The 21,236-nt window shown below is 35.8% G+C and overlaps 1 protein-coding gene across 1 annotated transcript in view; it reads left to right on the top strand.

The window, feature by feature from the left end:
• TMEM170B (transmembrane protein 170B) overlaps positions 1–13,948 on the top strand; it is a 43,572-nt gene extending 29,624 nt beyond the window's left edge. Inside the window, exon 3 of the mRNA XM_002746226.7 lies at positions 6,081–13,948. Coding sequence (XP_002746272.1) covers positions 6,081–6,211 — 131 coding nt within the window. The 3' untranslated portion in view covers positions 6,212–13,948. The remainder of the gene's footprint in view (positions 1–6,080) is intronic.
• Positions 13,949–21,236: the final 7,288 nt, after the last annotated feature.

The following is a 21,236-nucleotide window of genomic DNA, read 5'->3' as shown; positions in this document are numbered from 1 at the left end:
TTAATCCTTAAAAATATAAGTCTAACACAATTTCAAGTAAACATTTGTGTCCGTATTAGCAATAAAACATTTAATTTTTTCTGGCTAATTATCTGACCTGCAAACTCGTGAATTAGGAAAACAAGCAAATATGAATAGTTATATTTATTTTCTTAATATGAGTTGTGAATGCTAGTGCACTCATAGCTGTATATTCAGTTCAGTTTTTCATTGCCAAAAAGCTATATTCAATAAGATGCTGCCTGAATATTGTTACATATTCATTATATTTTGCTATTTCATGTATTTTATTTTGAAACTAGAGTGATTTTTCATTTAATATTGTTAGTTAATACCAGAATTGGGAGAAACTGGTGTCTGTATAATGTCTAATTTTAGCTGTTTAATTTTAGCCAGTCTAAAGGTGTAAAGTAACTTCTCACTGTTGGTTTAATTTGCGTATCTGTGATTATTAATGAGTTTGAGCATCTCTTCTTATGTTTATTATGTATATTGGAGAGAGAAGATGAATAGACTGTTGGCAAACTGAGAACAAAGGGTTAAGGCGGAAGAGTGGCATACAGAGCATAACAGAAATAACTACATCTCAATATACAGAGAATTATAAACATAAGATAGTTTTATGAACAGCTATATCTAAATAGAAAATGTCAAAATTGGCATAAGGGGAATTAGAAATATGAATAGGAAAATAATTTTTATTTCCAATTGCAATATTAAAGATCCTTCTTCCAGAAAACTCCAGGCCCAAAAACGTTTACAGGAGAGTTCTATCAAACTTTGAAGAACACCTAGTTTATATTTGATTCAAGTTACTGCAGAAAAAGGAAGAGTAAAAGCTGTGCACAGTTTATTTGCAGAGGTCATTGTGATCTTGTTGCTAAACAAGATGAGGACTACACTAGAACCTTAGGAATGCTATTCTTGGAATGCAAAGATAAGTATCAGAAATGAGTGCAGCTGCATTTCAATAAAGCATTATTGATGGTGCCAAAATTTGAATTTCATATAATTTTAATGTATCATGAAATGTTATTCTCTAGATTTTAAAAAATCACTTTAAAAATTTGAATTTCATGTATTTTTCATGTATCATGAAATGCTATTCTCTAGATTTTAAAAAATCACTTAAAAATGTGAAATCTATGTAATCCCAGCACTTTGGGAGGCCGAGGCAGGTGGATCACGAGGTCAAGAGATCGAGACCATCCTGGTCAACATGGTGAAACCCCGTCTCTACTAAAAATACAAAAAATTAGCTGGGCATGGTGGTACGTGCCTGTAGTCCCAGCTACGCAGGAGGCTGAGGCAGGAGAATTGCCTGAACCCACGAGGCGGAGGTTGCGGTGAGCCGAGATGGTGCCATTGCACTCCAGCCTGGGTAACAAGAGTGAAACTGTCTTTAAAAAAAAAAAAAAAAAGTGAAATCTATTCTTAGCCTGCATGCTGTACAAAATAGGTGGGCCATTATTTGTGGATTGTAGATTGCCAACCCTGATCTAACTGTGCAAACTGATAAGAACACATTAAAACTAATTCTTCCCTTAACCTTGTTCTATTTTTTTTTTTTTCTACTCATAGCTCTTTGTGTCTCTTCACCCTTAACCATTATCATATGTTTGCTTTCTTTTTTCATTTTAGAGATAGGGTCTGGCTCTGCTGACCAGTCTGGAGTGCAGTGGCACACTCATACCTCATTGCACCTTTGAACTTCTGAGCTCCAGTGATCCTCCCAACTCAGCCCCCCGAGTAGCTAGGACTGCAGGCTATTATTTACTTTCTGTCAGAAAATACGCAGGGCTTTTTATTGGTATGCCCATCTGCAGGCACTTAACGTTGTGTGTCAGTTTTCTGTCTGCTGATGACTCCTATTCCCCTTCGTCCTTGTAGTTTTGTATCTTTTACTCACCTTCAGATCATCCCAGCAGTATTGCTTTCTTCACTTCATTTGGGATCTTTTCTTATTTCTACTTGATAATGTTTGCTACTGTTCATGGTGGCAGATCCACATGTGTTCTTTATTTCAAGCACCCTATTTCACTTCTCTGCATGCCTGCATATATTAGCCTCAAAATCACCATGAAAATAAAGATCATAATGTACTTTTTCAACTAGCTGTTGTTCAGCAAGATACCTTAAGGAGAGTGAAAACTAAAGAACAAACTGGGTAAGATATTTGTTAAGACAGTATATCACTTTATATAATTGTAAAGAGATTAATATCTAGACTGTATTTTTTAAAAACCCTATGACTCAAATAATAAAAAGCCCACTAGAAAAATGGATAAAAGACTTAAGCATTTCATAGAAGTAGAAACCCAAATGGCTTAATAATATGTGAAGAGAAACTCAATCACATTAATTGTCAAGGATTTGCAAATTAATCAGATAGATAATATCTCTTACCCACTAGATTGGCAAAAAAAATTAAAATAAAATACACAAAAATACCTCTGAGGATATGGAGTAACTGAAATATACATTGGTACAACTAATTTGGAAAAATAATTTGGCACTATCTAGTCAAGTTGAAAAGGCCTATACCATAGGGCTGAGCAATTCTGCTTTTACCCGGGGATCATGGAGAAACTCTTGACTGTATGTGTGTGCTGGGGGTTGTGGGCAAGAACGTTCACAGGAGCAGTGTTTGTGATTATAAAGCACTGAAAACAGAGAAATGTCATTGGCCATAGAATGGATAAATAAGTTGTGGCATATTCATACTTGGAATTTCGTATGGCAGTGAAAATGAGTAAGTTATAGCTGCATACAAAAATATAGTTCTTTCCTACTATATTCCATAATTTATTTATGATCTGCTATTTTAAATTAAGAATTTATTGAACTTGTTCATTGTATACCAATATTGTTGTTTGAAACATAGGATTGAAAGATAACCTGGCATTTAAAATGAAATATCTTTCATATCCTGACATTTAAGAAGAAAGTTTCTTGGAATTTTAGGGACCTTTTAGGCTAGTTAGGTATAGAAATGAAGTTACATTTTAAAAGTTTTATTATGTGAGTACTGTATGATTATATTCATTATGTAAAACTGAAAACATTATAAATAAAGCAAAGTCCCTTTTGACCAATACTCTCAAACTAGTGCTCTTCTCAAAAGTAATCCCTGTTTTCAATTTGGCATGTATCCAGCAGATTTTTGTTGCTCATACATACATAGATACATACATGCATGCACACACACACATTTATATGTATGTATGCACTAGTAAAGAAGACGTATGTTTTATTTTCTTCGTTACATAAATCATGTCTAAGTTATTTTTATTATAGTTCATACAGATCTATATTTTCCTTTTGAAATTGTATGGGTTCATGATATGGACCTCATATAGTTTATCTCCATCTGATGGTGGACATATGTTTTGTTTCTGTTTGATTACAAAATTGCTGTATTGATTACTATATGCATGCTTATGCATGCATATGTGTGTGTTTATATTCTAAATACTAATCATCAGTTTGTTTTAAACATAGCAAATGGTTTTCTAGTCTTTCCTTGATGCGAAACCTTTATGGATTTTACTCTTTTTTTGTGGTCTTAAGAACATAATTCGCTTACATTTTAAAGTTTAGATTTGTACTTTATTTTTAATATTTAGTTATTTAATCCATCTGAAATGTATTTTGGGGGATGGTATGAAGTAGGGACCTAAATTAATTTTTTTTGAAATGGCTACCAGTTGTTTTACTACTGTTTATTGGATGGTGAATCACTGATTGGAGTTATCTTTATCATTTACTACTACTATGATTACTAGCCAGAATTTGTTGAGTGCATACTAGGATCATCCACTATTTTAAGCACTTGACAAGTATCATCTCTTAATCTTCATGCCCACCATTTTACGGTTGAGTAAGCAAGGCATGGGAGGCTAAGTGATTGCCCAGTGTAACACAGTTGCTAAGTAGTAGAGCTTGAATTTTAATCCAGAGGTCTAGCTCCAGAACCCAGGCTCTTCACTTTATGTAAGCATGGAAAGTTTGAATTGACACATTTGTTTGCCATTTTGCAGGCAGCCTGAGCTAATAATTGCTTTGATTTTCTCATTCTTGGATCATAACTCAGTATCAGAGGGATGGAGGCCAAATTGTGGTTTTTAAAATTGAAGATAGTCATATAAATCTAGGGTAATCCAAAGAAAAATAGAGTATTACTCAGGCTTATTTTAACATAATTTCTGATAATAAAGGTAAAGGATACTTAATATTTTTAAAGAATGTCATCCAATTCTAAAATTTGTATATGTGACCAGTTACACAAGTTATCTTATTATTTGATTAAGTAAATGTTGATGCTACTAGGAGTTTTGAGATGGTTATCAGCTACTTTATTATTTTCGGAATTCTTTGTTCTCATTTTCACTTAGTATAAATATGAAGCAATAGAGTGATTTTGGGAATTATAGCCAGACTAACCTGGATTGAAATCCCAGCTCTTGCACAGCCTGGACAACAGAGTGAGATTCCGTTTTTCCTGGGGCTAGTTACCGAACGTCTCTGAACCTCTGTTTTTTTAATCTTTAAATTAGGTGATAATACTGAGGGGGTGGTATGATATTTAAATATGATAATATTTGTAAAGTTCCTAGCAAGATACATAGTATATGGTAAGTACACTCATTTCCTTTTATTTTAAAACATATATATGAAAGTTCTTGGGTTAGGTTAATAGTTTGCTTTTCCTGTTTACTTCTCTTATAGAGCAATACAGTTACTTTTATTTGGAAGATTTTGAGCAAAGTACAAAGAATTAATCTTTAGCCAATTTTTTTCTTAGTTGACAAGTAAAAATTATATCCTAATTTTCATGACTAGGTTTCAGTCTTAATTGTAATTGTCAATTCAGTGTCTTCAGGTAACTTCTCTTCCTATGTTCTTTTACTTAACCATTTTAGGATATGTAGACAGTTTTTCTAGGAAAATAGTTTTCAGACCAGCCAGGCACAGTGGCTTATGCCTGTATTCCCAGCACTTTGAGATGCTGAGGCAGGCGGCTTATGAGGTCAAGAGTTTGAGACCAGCCTGACCAAACATGGTGAAACCCCATCTCTACTAACAGTACAAACTTTAGCCAGGCATGGTGGTGCACACCTGTAAACCCAGCTACTCAGGAGGCTGAGGCAGGAGAATTGCTTGAACCTGGGAGGCAGATGTTGCAGTGAGCCGAGATCACGCCACTGCACTCAGCCTGGGCAACAGAGTGAGATTCTGTTTCAAAAAAAAAAAAAAAGTTTTCAGGCCATCTCAATCTTTGAGACATCATATTATAATGTAAATGTTATCTCCTTTATGGTTCCTAAATGTACTTTTAAAGTTAGCCACTTAGATACCACATCATTAGGGATGTTCTGTGAAGATCAGACGTTGAATCAGATGGGTACTGAGGTTCCTCATATGCTGAGATTCTCCTGTTCTTCGAAGTGTACATTACCTAAAGAACCTCCCTAGAATAGATGTCAAGTTCATTTTCCATTCTTATTAGATGTCAAGATACTAGTCTCCAAATAACTTAGAGTTGGATGCTTTATTTAAAAAGCAATGAACTATTTTATATGGTAGATTGTGAGATGGATTAGTCAGGTGTTATAGTTTACATGACATTTAAGAATTCATTTTATTCAAAAGAGATACCTTTAATATTAAAATATTTATTAATAATTTAGAAATTATATTATTTTTCTGCATTATTTATAATTATCAGTATGTTATGTTTACAAAAATGCTACAGAGGTCTAGCTAATTGAATGCCCAGATGAGAGGTTGCAATAATGAATTACTCATTTTTTATGAACACATTTACTATCAAGTATGCAGAATATACCATAAATACATATCTTTTGGTTGAATAGAAAAAGTCTGTTTTTCATATAAGTGGCTAAATGTATTATGGTAAGTTGTGACTTTCACCAATCACAGGGAAACTTTTTCATAGAAAGTGAATAAAATGAGAAAGATGACGACTTAATGTTTTGAGGAAATGAAAGGAGCTCTTAAGGTTGCAGCCATGCAGTGTGTTATAAAGTGAGTGAGTGTGTCCCTTCATTTCTCCTTAGGTGCAGCAGTAGCGGGCATTTACAGAGTAGCTGGGAAGAACATGGCCCCTTTGGAAGCGCTGGTATGGGGCGTTGGACAGACTGTATTGACATTAATCATCTCCTTTTCAAGGATCCTCGCTACACTTTGAGGTTTCTGTGAGAATGTCTTACTTCATATTAAGGAAACAGATGTACAGATTCCCTGAAAATGGCATTGTTAAAAGTGGAAATGAAGTTGTGCAAGAATGTGGACTGAGCAGGTCAAAGCATAAGGAAGACCTTAAGCTGTGTGGAAAGATTGCCCTCTGGTGTTCAAGTGATTGCACTACCGCACTGCACCTTATGTGCCTCTGTCCCAGGCAAGGTGCATTAAGACACTATGTAAAGTTACAAGAAAAAGCACCTTGTTTAGCTGCCTATCAGGTTAACATTGGTGTTGAAATCATCGTTTTTTAACAGTGTTGTGTTAAGTTACAGGGATGTTTCTAAGTATTGATATATGTGCCAAACTCTTTTTTTTTTTGTTAACATTGGTCATGTGACAATTTGCAAGTGTAGATGTAGCTGAGTGCTGTGAACATATTTGACATGAATTCAGGTAATGTACTAAGATTTTTGTTCTGTAACACTAAATCCCGTATGAGTGCTAAATACCGAATTGTTTAATATGAGAGAAATTAATTGGTTTTTAATGTTGCACATTTCTGGGATTTAGGGCTTCAATATGTTTAGGTATTATTTAATTGATGTGGAAGATAAGTCTTCTTAATGGAAGACTAGCTCAAATGTTTTAAGAACTCAGAGTGGCTCTATAGGGTGCATACTTTTCACTAACTTAAATAACAGTTTCCCTCATGCATAAATATTCTATACAAATTCAGAAACTTTAAGGGTCATACACATTGATTGTAGTTTGTGTGTCATAAAAATGTAATTTGAAAATTTTCTTAAAAATTTTGTAAGAAAAAAAGTCTGAAATGCATGTTGCATTCTTTGACCCTTCTAAAGAAAGTTTTTGCCTCGTATCTCATGGACGAAACATCTTTATAACTAGTATCTCAGTGGGATTATATTACATGTTGCATATATCTTGATTTTTGACAAAACATAAACAGTCTTTCATTCTGGAGTATTAACTGTTTTTAGAGAGTGGCCTAAATTAGGCTCTGGAAATAAAGACCTCATTTGTAGATACGTAACTAGTAAGTTATATAGGAAGAGTAATAACTGTTCTTTGGATATGTGGTATCATAATTTTGCTAAGTAAAACTGGGGAATATAGTAGGTAATTTTAAAGTTTAGCAGTTAGTCTCACCATATCAATGCAGTATTGGACGTGTATTTGAGTAATTTATTTCAGTTGTTCAGTTCTTGATTTATGATATTATGATTTAGGTTTAAGTTTACTGGAAGAATCAGTGAGGGCATATATAAAATGGAAATGTCCTTTATAAAAAACATTTTAAGAGGTTTTGGCAGTACGTAATTGTAAGAGTATAGGAAGTAGGGTTGACCTGGTCTCCCAATGAGATTTTTTTGACACCAAATACAGTTATAATTTGCTAACTCAAAGTAGGAGCCATTGCAGAGAATATGAAGTTAAGGATAATTAAAAAAAACCTGGTAGCCTTGATGTTTAATCCAATTTGCTATAAAAGTAGGCTTCTCTAATATCCCATTCGAATTTAAGAACTGTGTTACCTGCATCACTTTTTCTCTACCCAGAAGCAGAATATATCCACAACTTATCAGTGAGAAGTTGGGGAAGCAGTACTTTTACCAGTTTACCATTATGAATTGCAAAGCAGTATGTATTTGACAATAAATCATCAATTGATAGTCTCTAGAATTTTTTTAAATTACCTTTTGCAGTTGCATTGCAATTGCAAATTTGGGGGATTTACTATCACTGTGGCTTGGAAATTTGTTTTTAAAAAAAATAATAAGCAACTATGCATGGATCTTTGAAGTAAATTTTAAAATCGATTCTTTTTGTTATATACAACCCTAAAATTGCTTTCATGTGTTCTTTATATTCCTGATGTTTTTACAAATTAAATTTAGGCATAAGTTTTCCAAGGCAAGCTGATTTTTTCTTTTCTGCTAGTCCTGAATTGTGTTCTTCCTTTACTTTGGCTATTCTGTCAATAATTTAAAGCATTCATGTTCTTCTAGAGGAATTACCAATAGCATGTGGAAATTGTTTCAGATCTACAGGATGAATGCTTATTTTAACAAATGGTTATTTTATGATTTAAGAAAGTTACCATAAAGTAATATGGAGCATGATTCATAATCCAAAATTAACCAGAAAATAAATTGGATACATTAAATGTACTAATGTGTGGACCAAAGAATTAACTCTTGTTTTTACTCTAGAATGAAAGTATAATTGAATGGTTAATAATTAGTTTGTATGTAGAGTGTCCTGCAGTTATCTCATTATCCAGTTGCTTTACGTTATGAATTGTGTGCATATACTTTTAATTTTAGTGGTTATTTTTGGTTTCTTTGCTGTTTTCAGTTACTTCCATTGGGATTTTGTGCAGCATCACTCTTTTGATGTTTTGAGATGCAGTTGAATAGTGTGAATTTATGAATTGTCTTAATAGCTGTCTATATGCTGAGATTTTTTTAAAAGTTAGTAGCTTTCCTATAGACACAAGAAATGTTTAATGATATATATGTACACACATATGTATATCATTATATACGTATATAGAGTGCTGCTATATATGAATACAGTTTACTTGGAAAGCTTTTTTTTCAATGAACACTTTCATGTTCTAGTGGAAAATTTGTTCAGTGTAATGATCTTTTAAATAGGTTTGAGGATGTTTGAGAATTTTGAATTTTGGGAAAATTGTCTTCACTTAATAGAGCTGGAAACCCTTGTTTGGGACATGACAAAAGCCCTTATTGATGTATTTGGATTATACTTTGTTACAATTTATATGTGATTTAGCAGTAAATTTTCTTTGTGACAAATACAAGAAGGGAGGGAGGATCCTTTATAGTAGATACTCCTTTATTTTAAAATGTTTAATAAAATATTGCAAATAGTGAAATTAGTTCCCCAAAGAAAGAACTCATATATGCCCAAACTAATTATTATTTATCACACTGATTAAAAATACCCATAGATCTCAGCTAGTCAGAGGGCCTCAAGTAATCTACAAATAATACTTAAAACTTTAAAAGAAGAACAGGTAGTCTTTTCCATGTGACAGTTCCACGGTAATACCCTATCTTGCCTAGGATAAGCAAAGTCCTAAATGATGGCTATATTCAGGGCTTGTAGCTGAATTATTATTCTTTTAGATCTTAATGTTTACCAAACAGTGTTACAGTTTATTACCCAATATACTTTTTTTAGTATTTGTAGCATACATTTCCACTGCTCAAAAAAGTATAAGGGTTTTGTCTGTACTTTAAATGAGAGAAATAAAGAAATGAGTTGGCTTGTATATCTTGTATTTGTGATATAAGGAACGGGGATAATTTAAAATCACAGAATGCTGTGGAAAAGGTCTTTAAAGAACCTCTAATGAAGAGAGTGGGGCTGCCATGTCATGTACCCAGCTGCCACTCACACACCAAATAATTCCATTTTGTAAACACTTTTTGTGGATCCGCTGTGTAAAGTGTTGTACCAAGTATTTTCTCTAGTAAGAACAAGAATTACCAAGATGGGATTCTTGATCTTGAGTCCACCAAGAGCTAGCAAGATGATTTTAAATCCTAAAAAGTTTGGGACAACATTTTGCTTCCTGATTTTAGTTGAGAGTTAGCCTGTTTTATCCCTCCAGATTCTCAGTTTCCTGGTTCATTCACTATATAGAATTCCCATAACTGAGATATCATGGCTGTGACATAGTGAAGAGAATACTAGACTCCAAGCCAGCAGCACAGGTTGAATTAAGACTCTGTCACTTGTCAACTTTTTGACCTTGAGCAAATCATTTAACCTCTCTGAGCCTCAGTTCGTGCTCTGTAAAATGTGACTAATACCTCATGTAGTTTGTGAGGATTATGTGAGATTGTTTATGAATGGCAAAGCAATATGTATTTGACAGTAAACGATCAAAGGATAATCTCCAGAATTTTTTAAAATTATATTATATAATTGCATAACAATTGAATATGTTGTTTTGTAAAATTCAATTTTATTTCTGTATTTCCTTATATATATTTTAGGAAAGAAACTAAAAACATTCTCTTATAATCTTGCTTCATCTCCTCTTCACCTTTTCTTTTAAAAATCAGCAGATCTTTAAGATCCTTTTGTGAATTTGTGCTGGTAGAAATGGCCAGTGCAAGTGGGACTAAATTAGTTCTGTTGACCACTGGTTAAAATTAAAAAAGGGTAGAGAGGTAGTCAGCCTTTACTCCTTTACCTAATCCCACTTACTTCCCTTGGATTCATTCTGCCATTTTGGTTCATTGACTTTCTGCTATTTACAAATGATTCTTCTTGAAAAGTAAGAGCTGTATATACCCCCTCTGCCTTCTATATGTCTGTTTCTTCTACCAGCCCTGGGCATTTGGCTCTACAGTGTAGTACCAATTCTTTAGAAAATGGAAGGATATTCAGTGTCTACCAAGTCCTTTCTTCCACGGGCCAAGGGTGCTTAAGCCCTAGATGTTATTTTATTTTTTTTAACTTTACCATTATTTTAAATTTATGTCCATCATACAGTTCAAGGAGTAACAAGATGCCTGGAGCAGTTTCTGAAATCTCAAACCACTTCACTCTTGACGCTACAGATTTTTCTCTCAGTCTCAATCAGAATCTCTGCAGTCATTATCTATTTTTAAGATGTGAGGAACGAGGAAAATTACTGAAGAAATTCTAGCAGGTTGAGATTGCAGATAAATTTGGTAACACTTGTTGGGTAACTGGGTAAATTACTATTTCTTTTAATAATTGAGGTGAAACTCTCAATGGTTAAAATGGACCAATAATTAAATGGTTTTATAATCTTTCTTAGCTTCCTGTCCTTGTTATAACATCTTGGAAGAAGACTCTTCAGGATTAAAAGGACATTATTTGATTAAAAATTATAATACTTGGAGAGGTAACACACAAAAACAACATATTTGATGAAGCACCCTACATCCTGTGAACACAGTTTCAACCCTTTTGTTAGGACTATAAACTACACTGGATGAGTATGTATCTTGCATGTTTACACATGCTGTGTTTCTTTACATGTGAGGCTTCACTGACCACTGTGTGTTCTGAAATTGTATTACGATTTTCATGTGTGTGGTAACAGCTTTGCTCTTCTCACTAAGGAGTGCTGTTCTGTGTAGGCGATACAGTGTTAGTAAGGTTGCTGAATTAGTTATCTAAAAAAGGTATCTGTGAATTGGGGGGAAATAATGCTTAATTCTGAAGTGTTTTTAGTAAATGTGGAGATATATCAGATAATAATTTACTAAATTAGTGGAAACACATTTCTGAGTGAACTGAACTATGAACTATAATCATCTCTTACCCTGAGTTTAGGGAACCTGTTTTCACATTCTTTACATTTATTCCACATGTGTTGAACTGACATAATAACTCTTCCCTGATTTTGAGAACGGATTTAGCAGTTTTTAAAAAATCTTCCTCCTCTTTACCTATAGGTTTCGTATGTTATAGTTTAAACATACGTATGGTTTGTTGGTAGAATCCAAGGAGCTGGTTTAGGAAAGAATATTCATAACACCTACAGTTATGCAGCTCTAATCTTTAAAAAGTAAATAGTTTAGGCAAGTCAGAAGGCCATGAACTTCGTACATACGTTTTTAAGATTAGGTAGTGCACCCACATGTATCTACTCTTGGTAGTAATATGACTTTCCCCCTTTTGGGAATGTATTTAAGTGGATAACTGAAACTGAAAAGCAGTTTGACACAAATACACAGGAAGAGGAATTATGGTGCATAATCAATCATCTGAGTCGTGTAACTGTAACACTTTTCTCTCAGATATAAATTGGTAATTATCAAAAATCACCACTTTAAAAATTTTATTCTGTCATTCTGAATTAAGCAATCACTTTTCTTTAGAGCCCTGTTTAAATGAATATTAGCGTAAGAGGACCACTGATGATGATGTGTCTCTTGTTTTTAAATTATTTACACATCATTGTTAAGTATCTTTGGAATGGAACATTTTAAAGTTTTCTCCATAGAAAGCAAAATAGAGGCACTTGCTGAGTAACTCATCATAAAAAATGATTTACTTTCAATAGCAGCTGTGTTGATAGTCTTAACAGTTGACACTTTGTTAGCGTTTGTGATGCAGGATGCATTTACAATGGCGGCATTTTTGAAAAGATTTGGCCCTGTCACCAATATACACATTCAGATGTGAGCTCCACACATTTAGATGAACAAATAGGAAATTCAACAGTATTTTTTTTTTAGCTATCTAACTTGGTAAAATTCAAAGGGTTCTACCATAAGTATTAGCCCCTGATTCTAGTTATTCTGAGATGAGGAATCAACTTTATCTTAAAGTCAACTAGCTAAAATGTCTTTATTTAAATACAAAAATATAGTTTACCTGACAGGTATTAAAAGTCTCACTTTCAAATTGTGTTAACTCTCAGACCACTGATGAGTCATTTAGTACGTCACAGGCAGATTTTAAAAGCTAAGTGTTGCTTTAGTGCCTTGTAAGTTAAGAAACTTGTGCAAAGTGGATTTAGCAAGATTCAGGATTGGCACCAGTGAGTTGGCTAGGTACACATCACCCGTGACTGGGAATTCAGAGTGTAGGAAGCCTAACAAGTAGTGGCTGCTAACTTTATATGGTTCCATGTAAATCAGTTACTTAATCACTGACTGTGACAGATGATGACAGCTACTTTCCTTAGATTTTCATGATGTGGTATTTTTCTCTATTTTTTTCTTTTTCCAAGTAAGTATGAAATGGAAAAAATGTAGTTAAGAAAATTAAATGTGGGATTTTAAAATTTAGTTTTGTTGTAAACTAGAGATTCTAGTGAACAGTGTTAGTTCTATACTGTAGTACAGGGCAGACACACTTTAACCTTTAGAAATATGTTTACCATCAGGGATTTATTTTTACTATAGAAATACTAAATGTACTGTGAAGCTTAAAGACAGAAGAAAAAATGTTGGAGGGGTAATACACAAAATCAAAGGCATATTTGGTGAAGTACCCTATGTTATGTGAACACAATTTCCCCCTTCTGTTAAGACTATAAACTATACTGTATGAGTATGTGTACTGCATGTTTACAAAAAACAGTTTAATTTTGAAGGATTATTTTAAAAACTGTTTATATATAATACCTAACAAGCTGTAAATATTGTATATTATTGATTTTTAATTTTATATAAGCAATTTTTTATTTCCCAATTCATGTACAAATCTTGTTGTGTATATAGCATAATTTCCTGGAGAACACAAATTTTGCAGTGAATTTTAAGTATTTTAGTTGCAGTAAGCATCAGTTTAGCCTTAGAGATGTTGATCTTTATTTTAAATTATTTTCCACCATTCTCATTTTCTTCAAAGGGCAGCAATAAACATATGCAAGTTATTTTTAATTATAGAAAGTAGCTCTACAAAGATAAGATCTAGGTTCCAATTCACTGCTTTAAGGAAAAGATGCACAATTACTGTCATTCAGTGTCTGATCACAGGACCATTTCTGTGGTCCACATGTGGCTCTCCTCTTTGTAATATACAGGGTGAACTCTTTACTGATACACACAAAACAACTGTTAAAAGTGAATCCAGCACTTAACTGTCATTACCCAGAATTTATTGGATTAAAAATTTGTAATATACAGTATTTTAATAAAGTTTCTGTATTCAATTTCATGCACTTATATATAAATAAACCTGTCTTTGAAAGCTTTATGGGGTGTTTGACTCTTGGTGATGTATCTTTTCAGTTCATTCACTATGGACTCAAATGTCTTCTCTTGCCTTTTTGTCAGTTTTTCTGGCCCAGTTTTACCTACAGATTTAGGAGGTAGTGCTTAAAAGGTGAGAGGCATAAAGTCTAGTTAATAGATTTGCCTAGGACCAGTCCTGGGCCACATAGCATCTACTGAGTTACTGTGTAAAGAAGCATGCTATCAGTTTTAATAAAGAGCTACCATTTATTGAGTGCTGTTATCTGTTAGACGCTTCATATGCTTTCTTTAATACTTAAGATAACCCTTCAAGTGATATGTTTAATCCCCATTTTACAGATGAAGGATTTGAAGTGAAGAGAAGGTAGGAATCTTCTCAAGGTCACAGAGCTAATAATTGCCAGGCTGGGGTTTTCTTGCTCTATTACCTGTGCTTCTCCCCAACTCTGTTGTGTTGATTTCTACAGAGTATTTTAGCAGCTTTTACCTGTAATGAGATAGTAAAAACCAGATGAAATTATGTGGTTTTGAAAAATTGTCAACTCAGGATTCAAATTGTCAAATTCATGCATATTTTGAATTTTTGTTAGGGATTTATCAGAGACGTGCTACATACCCACCTAGGTTCAGCTACCATCTTGCCTGCAGAGAGATTGGAGCTGATGGAGCCAGTCACTGTAAATGTTTAAAATCTTGCTGGAATGAAAACTAGCTTCACTTTAAACATTGTGCAAGCATAATGGAGGTAAATACTTTTTCACATACACTGATATAGTCACTCCACGTAATTACTCGGTGGAAATGTATTTTCTTCTTCCTTGGTAATTTTTTAATTCATTCATAATAATCATAAAGTTATTCAATATATTGTCTCCCTGGCCATGAACCAACATCTTGGACAAAATGTAAATCTTGAGATCCCAAAAAAGTTTTCTATTTCTTGGCTCTTGAAGTAATATTTTTGCAATTAAAGAAAAGTTTCTCTGGGCATTTTATTTGCTGAGCATTCCAAGAAGACATTACATTTCAGATTTACTTAGATTTTAGATTGAATGAGTGATTGATGAGGTCTGACTCTTGCCCAGTCTGAAGTGCAGTGGTGTAATTAGCTCACTGCAGCCTCCTGGGTTCAAGTGATCCTTCCTCCTCAGCCTCCCCAGTAGCTAGGGCTACAGGTGTGCACCACCACACCTGACTAGTACATTTCAGATTTATCACCACCTACATTGACAAGACTACAGGGAAAGGTAATTAGAAGGAAGATGCTTCCTTGTAATGATGCTTTCTTCATGATAATGCTAATCTCAAGGAAGATGATTGAGTCTTACACTGAGCCTTGTGTTTACCATCGTGAATTAGTCCTAGTCAGACTCGTGGAGAAACATTTCAGATTTACTGAATAGGTCCTTACACCATCTGTGTTTTGCGGTTGAACCCTTACTATTTTGTTTTTGAGAGTGGATCATTCACTATGTTGCCCAAGTTGGTCTTGAACTCCTGGGCTAAAGCAGTCCTTCTCTTTGGCCTCCTGAGTACCTGGGATTACAGGTGTGTGCTACTATGCCCGGCTTCCAACCGTTATTAGCTCATAAAATAGTACGTAAAGCTTCTGCCTGCAGAGGGGAAAGTAAACAGGACCCACGGCACCTACTCTTTTGAGGAGTAAAAATTGGGTTTGCCTTTAGCTTCCAAATGGAAACCTAGGAGAAGAATCTATCCTGTCTGCTCTTAATTTTTGATGATTCATTGTCAGTAGACATTCTTTTGGACAATTTTATGAATACTCTTCAGGCTCAGTAGTTTCTAGGGACCGATTTGCAAAATGTAATTGCATCAGGTGGTTTTCTTGTAAAGCGAGAGTTCTGTCACTAGATGGTGCTGTGGTTCTATTTTATTTTTCTCCTTTTTTTTTTTTTTTGCCTTGGACATTACCTATGAACTCAGTAACTGATGGTTACTTTTGGACTCGTTTCCACATGATACATTTAATGTTAATTTTTTTCCAAAATAAATGCACACAGGAAAATTAAATATGAGAAAAATGAAGGTTTCTTCATGTCATCACTAGCCAATTTAACTTTCCAAAGAATTCTTAGGATACGTTTGAGGGTTGTTTACATATTAGAAAATTACTTTATGATTTTTGTAAGTCATTAATCTGGACTTTGATTTATATATTTTTCTTAAATTCCAACTCTTAATGCAAAATGGTTTTATCTAATTTATTTATTTTTGTCTAATGTATTTTATTTATTAATTAGAGAGAGTCACACTGTGGGTCCCCCAGGCTAGCCTCCGACTCCTGGCCTCAAGCAATCCTCTTGCCTCAGCCTCTCAAATAGCTGGGATTACAGGTGCAAGCCATGGGATCTTAGTATCTAATATAGTAGTCTATGCTTTCTTAGTGACATTTAGTTTATAGTTGATCAACTTGCTGAGATAGAAGCATTACACTCACATAGTGCAGTCGGCCTTGTGACACGAGACTTGGTTTTAAATTCCTGCACTACCATTTAGTAATTGAACTTGTCCAAGTCATTTAACTGTAGCAGTTGGTTCCCACATTAGTAAAATGGAATGACATCTCGTGTTGCACGTAGTGAGTGCTTAGCAAATAATCTTTGTCCCACTGGCCTCTTTCATGTATTGTCTGCACGTAGAGGGATAATGTCCTTCCAGACTTTGCTAGAAATTTTGGTAGTAAGTTCAGTCACCTCCGTTTCAAAGACAGAGCCAGATTCTGTGTCCTGACAGAGAACAGTGCATTTTTAGGGAGGATTTGTTTTAGATTTAAACTGTCCCGTTGAACTGTGTGCTGCTTTTGGAACAAAGCCTGCTGAGGGAAATTTTAGAAACATACCTCAGTGAGAAAGAGCCTAGTTAGAAAGCAGGATGGATATACTTGCCCAGCTAGCAAATTCCTCACATTCTGTAAACCAAATATGTACAAGATGAGGAAGCTAAAGCGACCAGCGTAAATTAATCCTGAACGATGCCCGGGACTTGCCCATCAGCTGTGTTCGTAGTCATCAACCACCGCAGATCCTGTTGCTAATGGGCTTCTCTGCTTTGTTTACTATGCTACAGAGACAGACTATTTCGTTCACACTCAGAGAGGGAGGGTTGGTCTTTTCAGCACCAGAGTTTTGGTTTTAAAAGTGTGAATTTAATTTTACATAGTGTGGCCTGCAGCAGCCATAGAGGCAGACAAACATTCCCAGGTGCTCAGGGTCTTCAATCAGCACTGAACTTCAGACACCAGATGGCTCACGCCTGTAATCTCAGCACTTGGGAGGCCAAGGCTGTTGGATCACTTGAAGTCAGGAGTTCGAGACCAGCCTAGCCAACATGGTGAACCACCCCCCCCGCCCTGCCACCCACCACCACCACCACCACCACCTCTACTAAAAATAAAAAAAATTAGCTGGCTGTGGTGGCATGCGTCTGTAATCCTAGCTACTTGGGAGGGTGAGGTGGGAGAACTGCTTGAACCTGGGAGGTGGAGGTTGCAGTGAGCAGAGACGGCACCACTGCACTCCAGCCTGGGTGATACAGAGAGACTCTGTCTGAAAAATAAATAAATAAATATATAAATAGGACCAAACAGATTTTCATAAAACTACACTTGGCTTACTTTTTGTGGGAATTGGTATTATGGGTGATTCCAAAATGTGTTAAAAGAAGATGCTTGTGTTATCTCTGATGTGGAAAATAGGAGAAGGTACAGAGCTGAGTGGGGGATGTAGGGTTGAGGAAACTACAATTTTGAGAGACTCGTGACTTCTTTTTTTTTTAAACTTTAAATTCCAGGATACATGTGCAGAATGTGCAGGTTTGTTACATGTGTCATGGTGATTTGCTGCACTTATTGACCCAACCTCTAGATTCCCTTCCCCACCCCCCACTTCCCAACAGACTGTGGTGTGTGACGTTCCCCTCTCTGTGTCCGTATGTTTCAACTCCCACTTAGGAGTGAGAACATGCAGTGTTTGGATTTCTGTTCTTTGCTGACAATGATGGCTTCCAGCTTCATCCATGTCCCTGCAAAGGACAGGAACTCATCCTTTTTTATGGCTGCATAGTATTCCATGGTGTGTATGTGCCACATTTTCTTTATCCAGTCTATCATCAATGGGCATTTGGGTTGGTTCCCTGTCTTTTCTATTGTGAACAGTGCTGCAATAAACATACGTGTGCATGTGTTTTTATAGAATGATTTATAGTCGTTTGGGTATATACCCAGTAATGGGATTGCTGGGTCAAATGATATTTCTGGATCTAGATCCTTGAGGAATCACCACACTGTCTTCCACAATGGTGGAACTAATTTACATTCCCATCAACAGTGTAAAAGCGTTCCCATTTCTCAAGACTCGTCACTTTTGAAAGCCCTGTGCCTGTTAGCTGAGAGGGGATGATAGGAGACCTGTGTCTTCTCCCAGGTTCTGCCCTTTGCACCCATGAGACCTTATATTAGGCTTAATCTCTCTATGCGAATTTCTTCTTCAATAAACCTGAAAACATGTCAACTCCTTTTGCTTTCTCATAAATGCAAGTTGAAACTTTTAACAGGACAGCATCAACATAGGCCTGTTATTCTCAAACTTTCCTAGGCCAGGATCAGTTTGGCACTAAGCATTTGACACTTAACATGTCCATTGTAGTTCTGAGCTTTATTTGAAACTTGTCTAACTTGCAGGGGTTTTTTGCAAGATGAACGAGAAGAGATGAAAATTTCAAATCAAACTCTAACTTCTGTTTTTTTGTCCCTTTTTTGCAATTCAACAAGGCAGAGGTATTAGTCCCATTTTGCTGACGCAGAAACTGAGGCATACAGGTTACATGTCTTGGCCAACATCATACACAAACATATGTGTTCATATATGCACATACAAGAATATATACATACACAATGTCTTGATCTAAATTCAGCTTTTCATATAACTTCTGTGTTTTTTAAAAATTGTTGTTTTGTTTTTTAGACAGAGTTTAGCTCGTTTTTTAGACAGGCTGGAGTGCAATGGTGGGATCTTGGCTCACTGCAACCTCCGCCTCCCAGCTTCAAGTTATTCTCCTGCCTCAGCCTCCCAAGTAGCTGGGATTACAGGCACCCGCCACCAAGTCTGGCTAATTTTTGTGTTTGTAGTAGAGATGGGGTTTCACCATGTTGGCCAGGCTAGTCTCAAATTCTTGACCTCAGGTGATCCACCCACCTTGGCCTCCCAAAGTGCTGAGATTATAGGGGTGAGCCATGGTGCCTGGCCTGTTTTTTATTTTTTACAAGTGCCTAGAGGATATATGTAAAGCCTACATCACTGATAGGGTAATCGTTGTAATAATGTTGGAATTCAATTTTTACTTTCAAACCATTTTAACATCTATAATGTCATTTTGTCATCACAATCTGTTTTATTTGAGGGAAAGGTACATGCTTCTAATAAATGAAGAAAGCCATTTACTTGGTTAAACCAAGGTCTCATGAGACCTGGACTGCTGTTTGAACAGATGTGCATGTTAAGAGCAGAACACAGGTGGCCATAGCAGTCTAATTGCCTGGACTCAGGTAATCCCCAGAGTCCCGAAGCAATCTCCTTGGAAACTGGTCTCTTCCTGGGTAACCCATGACTAGCTCATTCTCCTGCCACAATGCTTCAGTTTATGACTTAGGAGGCCCAAATGTTCACATGAGATCTTACTGAGGAGTTAAGTCCCAATTTCCTCTATCAGGAATATCTTAATTGTGATGGAGCTTTTCAGTCATAAGAGTGACACACCCAGGTCAGTAGAATGCTCGTAGAATAGAACTCCCACAATGCTCCATTAACATTCAGCTTAACTAAGCAGACTATTTCTTCACAAATAAAGCAGCATGCTTCTCAGACTCTTGTTTCACCTTAACTAGTTCAATGCACACCACCAATTATCTGGACAGGAAAAGTTGCCAAGTCAAAGCAAACTATGAAGGCCCGCTGGATACTTTGAGTCCACAAAGGAAGAAAATAAAGAGGACTTTCAGGATGGTTGACATGGGACGCCGTGTTTTCGAGACCTGTGTGGACTGGAGCCTGAAGCATATCAGGAGCAGTTTCGTTGGTCGTCAGGGAAAACAGTGAACGGTGTGCCGATGGACCTCAGAATCAGGAGTAAGTCACCCCCGCCCGTGACATCGGGAATCTATTTGTGTGATATTAGAGACTGTATTGGGGAAACTATTTGAAAAGCTTGAACCAAAATTTAGATTACAGCCGTGTCCATAAATAAAGACCAGCTCAACCTTGTGTCACCTACATAATTGAAGAGACAAAAGGTAGAGATAAATTGGTGAATATCCTCCAAATAATTTGTGTTTGATGTTGAAACTTGTATCACTTTACGAGTGCCACTTTCTATTCTAAAGCATTTCTATCTCAAATGTATGCAAATTTGTATTTACCATCTCTGAAAGACAGCAGAGGAGGCCAAGTGTCAAAGGATTTCTCCACATGTGGTGTAGGTGGAGAATTAATGTAGATTGTGTGTGTGTGCATGTGTGTGTGCGTGCGCGCACGTGTGTGCATATGTGTGTGTGTGCGCGTGCATGTGTGTGCGTGTGTGTGTGTGTGTTTAAAGAACTGTCCTAAAAGTTAACAAAATAAGCCCTTGAAATAGGTTCTGTCATGAAAGCCGGCTTTTTCATAAGAGAAAATGAGGACAATCAGGTTGAAAATAACTAAGAATTGGTTTATTCTTACGTATCCATTCAGCATTCTTAATTCTGGAAAACATCAGACATCAACTTGAGAATTGTCTCAAATCATTTGCTAGGATTCCAGCTTTGTGATGCACTTTTCAAAGAATCCTATGGTTATCTTGGCTGTTACTAATCCAGCCTGGTACTAGCACCAGCTTTTGCTCAAAACTATCAAAAACTCTAGCTTTTAATACAGTAATAAATTTGGTATTTATTTACAGTAATAAAATTGGTATCTCTCCAATTTCCCGCTCTTCCCACTTTGTTAGCCACAGTGACAAATGGGTCAGACTAAGTGTAAATAGCATTTATTAAGTGTATTCTAAGGCAGGGTTCCCCAGTGTTTTTGGCAGCAGAGATTGGTTTCGCAGAAGACAATTTTTCCGCAGACAGAGCTGGGAGTGGTTTCGAGATAAAACGCTTCTGTCTCAGATCATCAGGCATTAGATTCTCATAAGGAGCACACGATCTACACGCCTCACCTGCGCAGTTCACAATAGGGTTTGTGCTCCTATGAGAATCTAATGCCCCGCTGAGCTGAGACAAGGTGGAGCTCA

Source organism: Callithrix jacchus, chromosome 4 (genome assembly GCF_049354715.1).
Source record: "Callithrix jacchus isolate 240 chromosome 4, calJac240_pri, whole genome shotgun sequence".
Lineage (NCBI taxonomy): Eukaryota > Metazoa > Chordata > Mammalia > Primates > Cebidae > Callithrix > Callithrix jacchus.
Note: the sequence above shows the minus strand (reverse complement) of the source record. Positions and strands in the feature narration are given on the sequence as shown.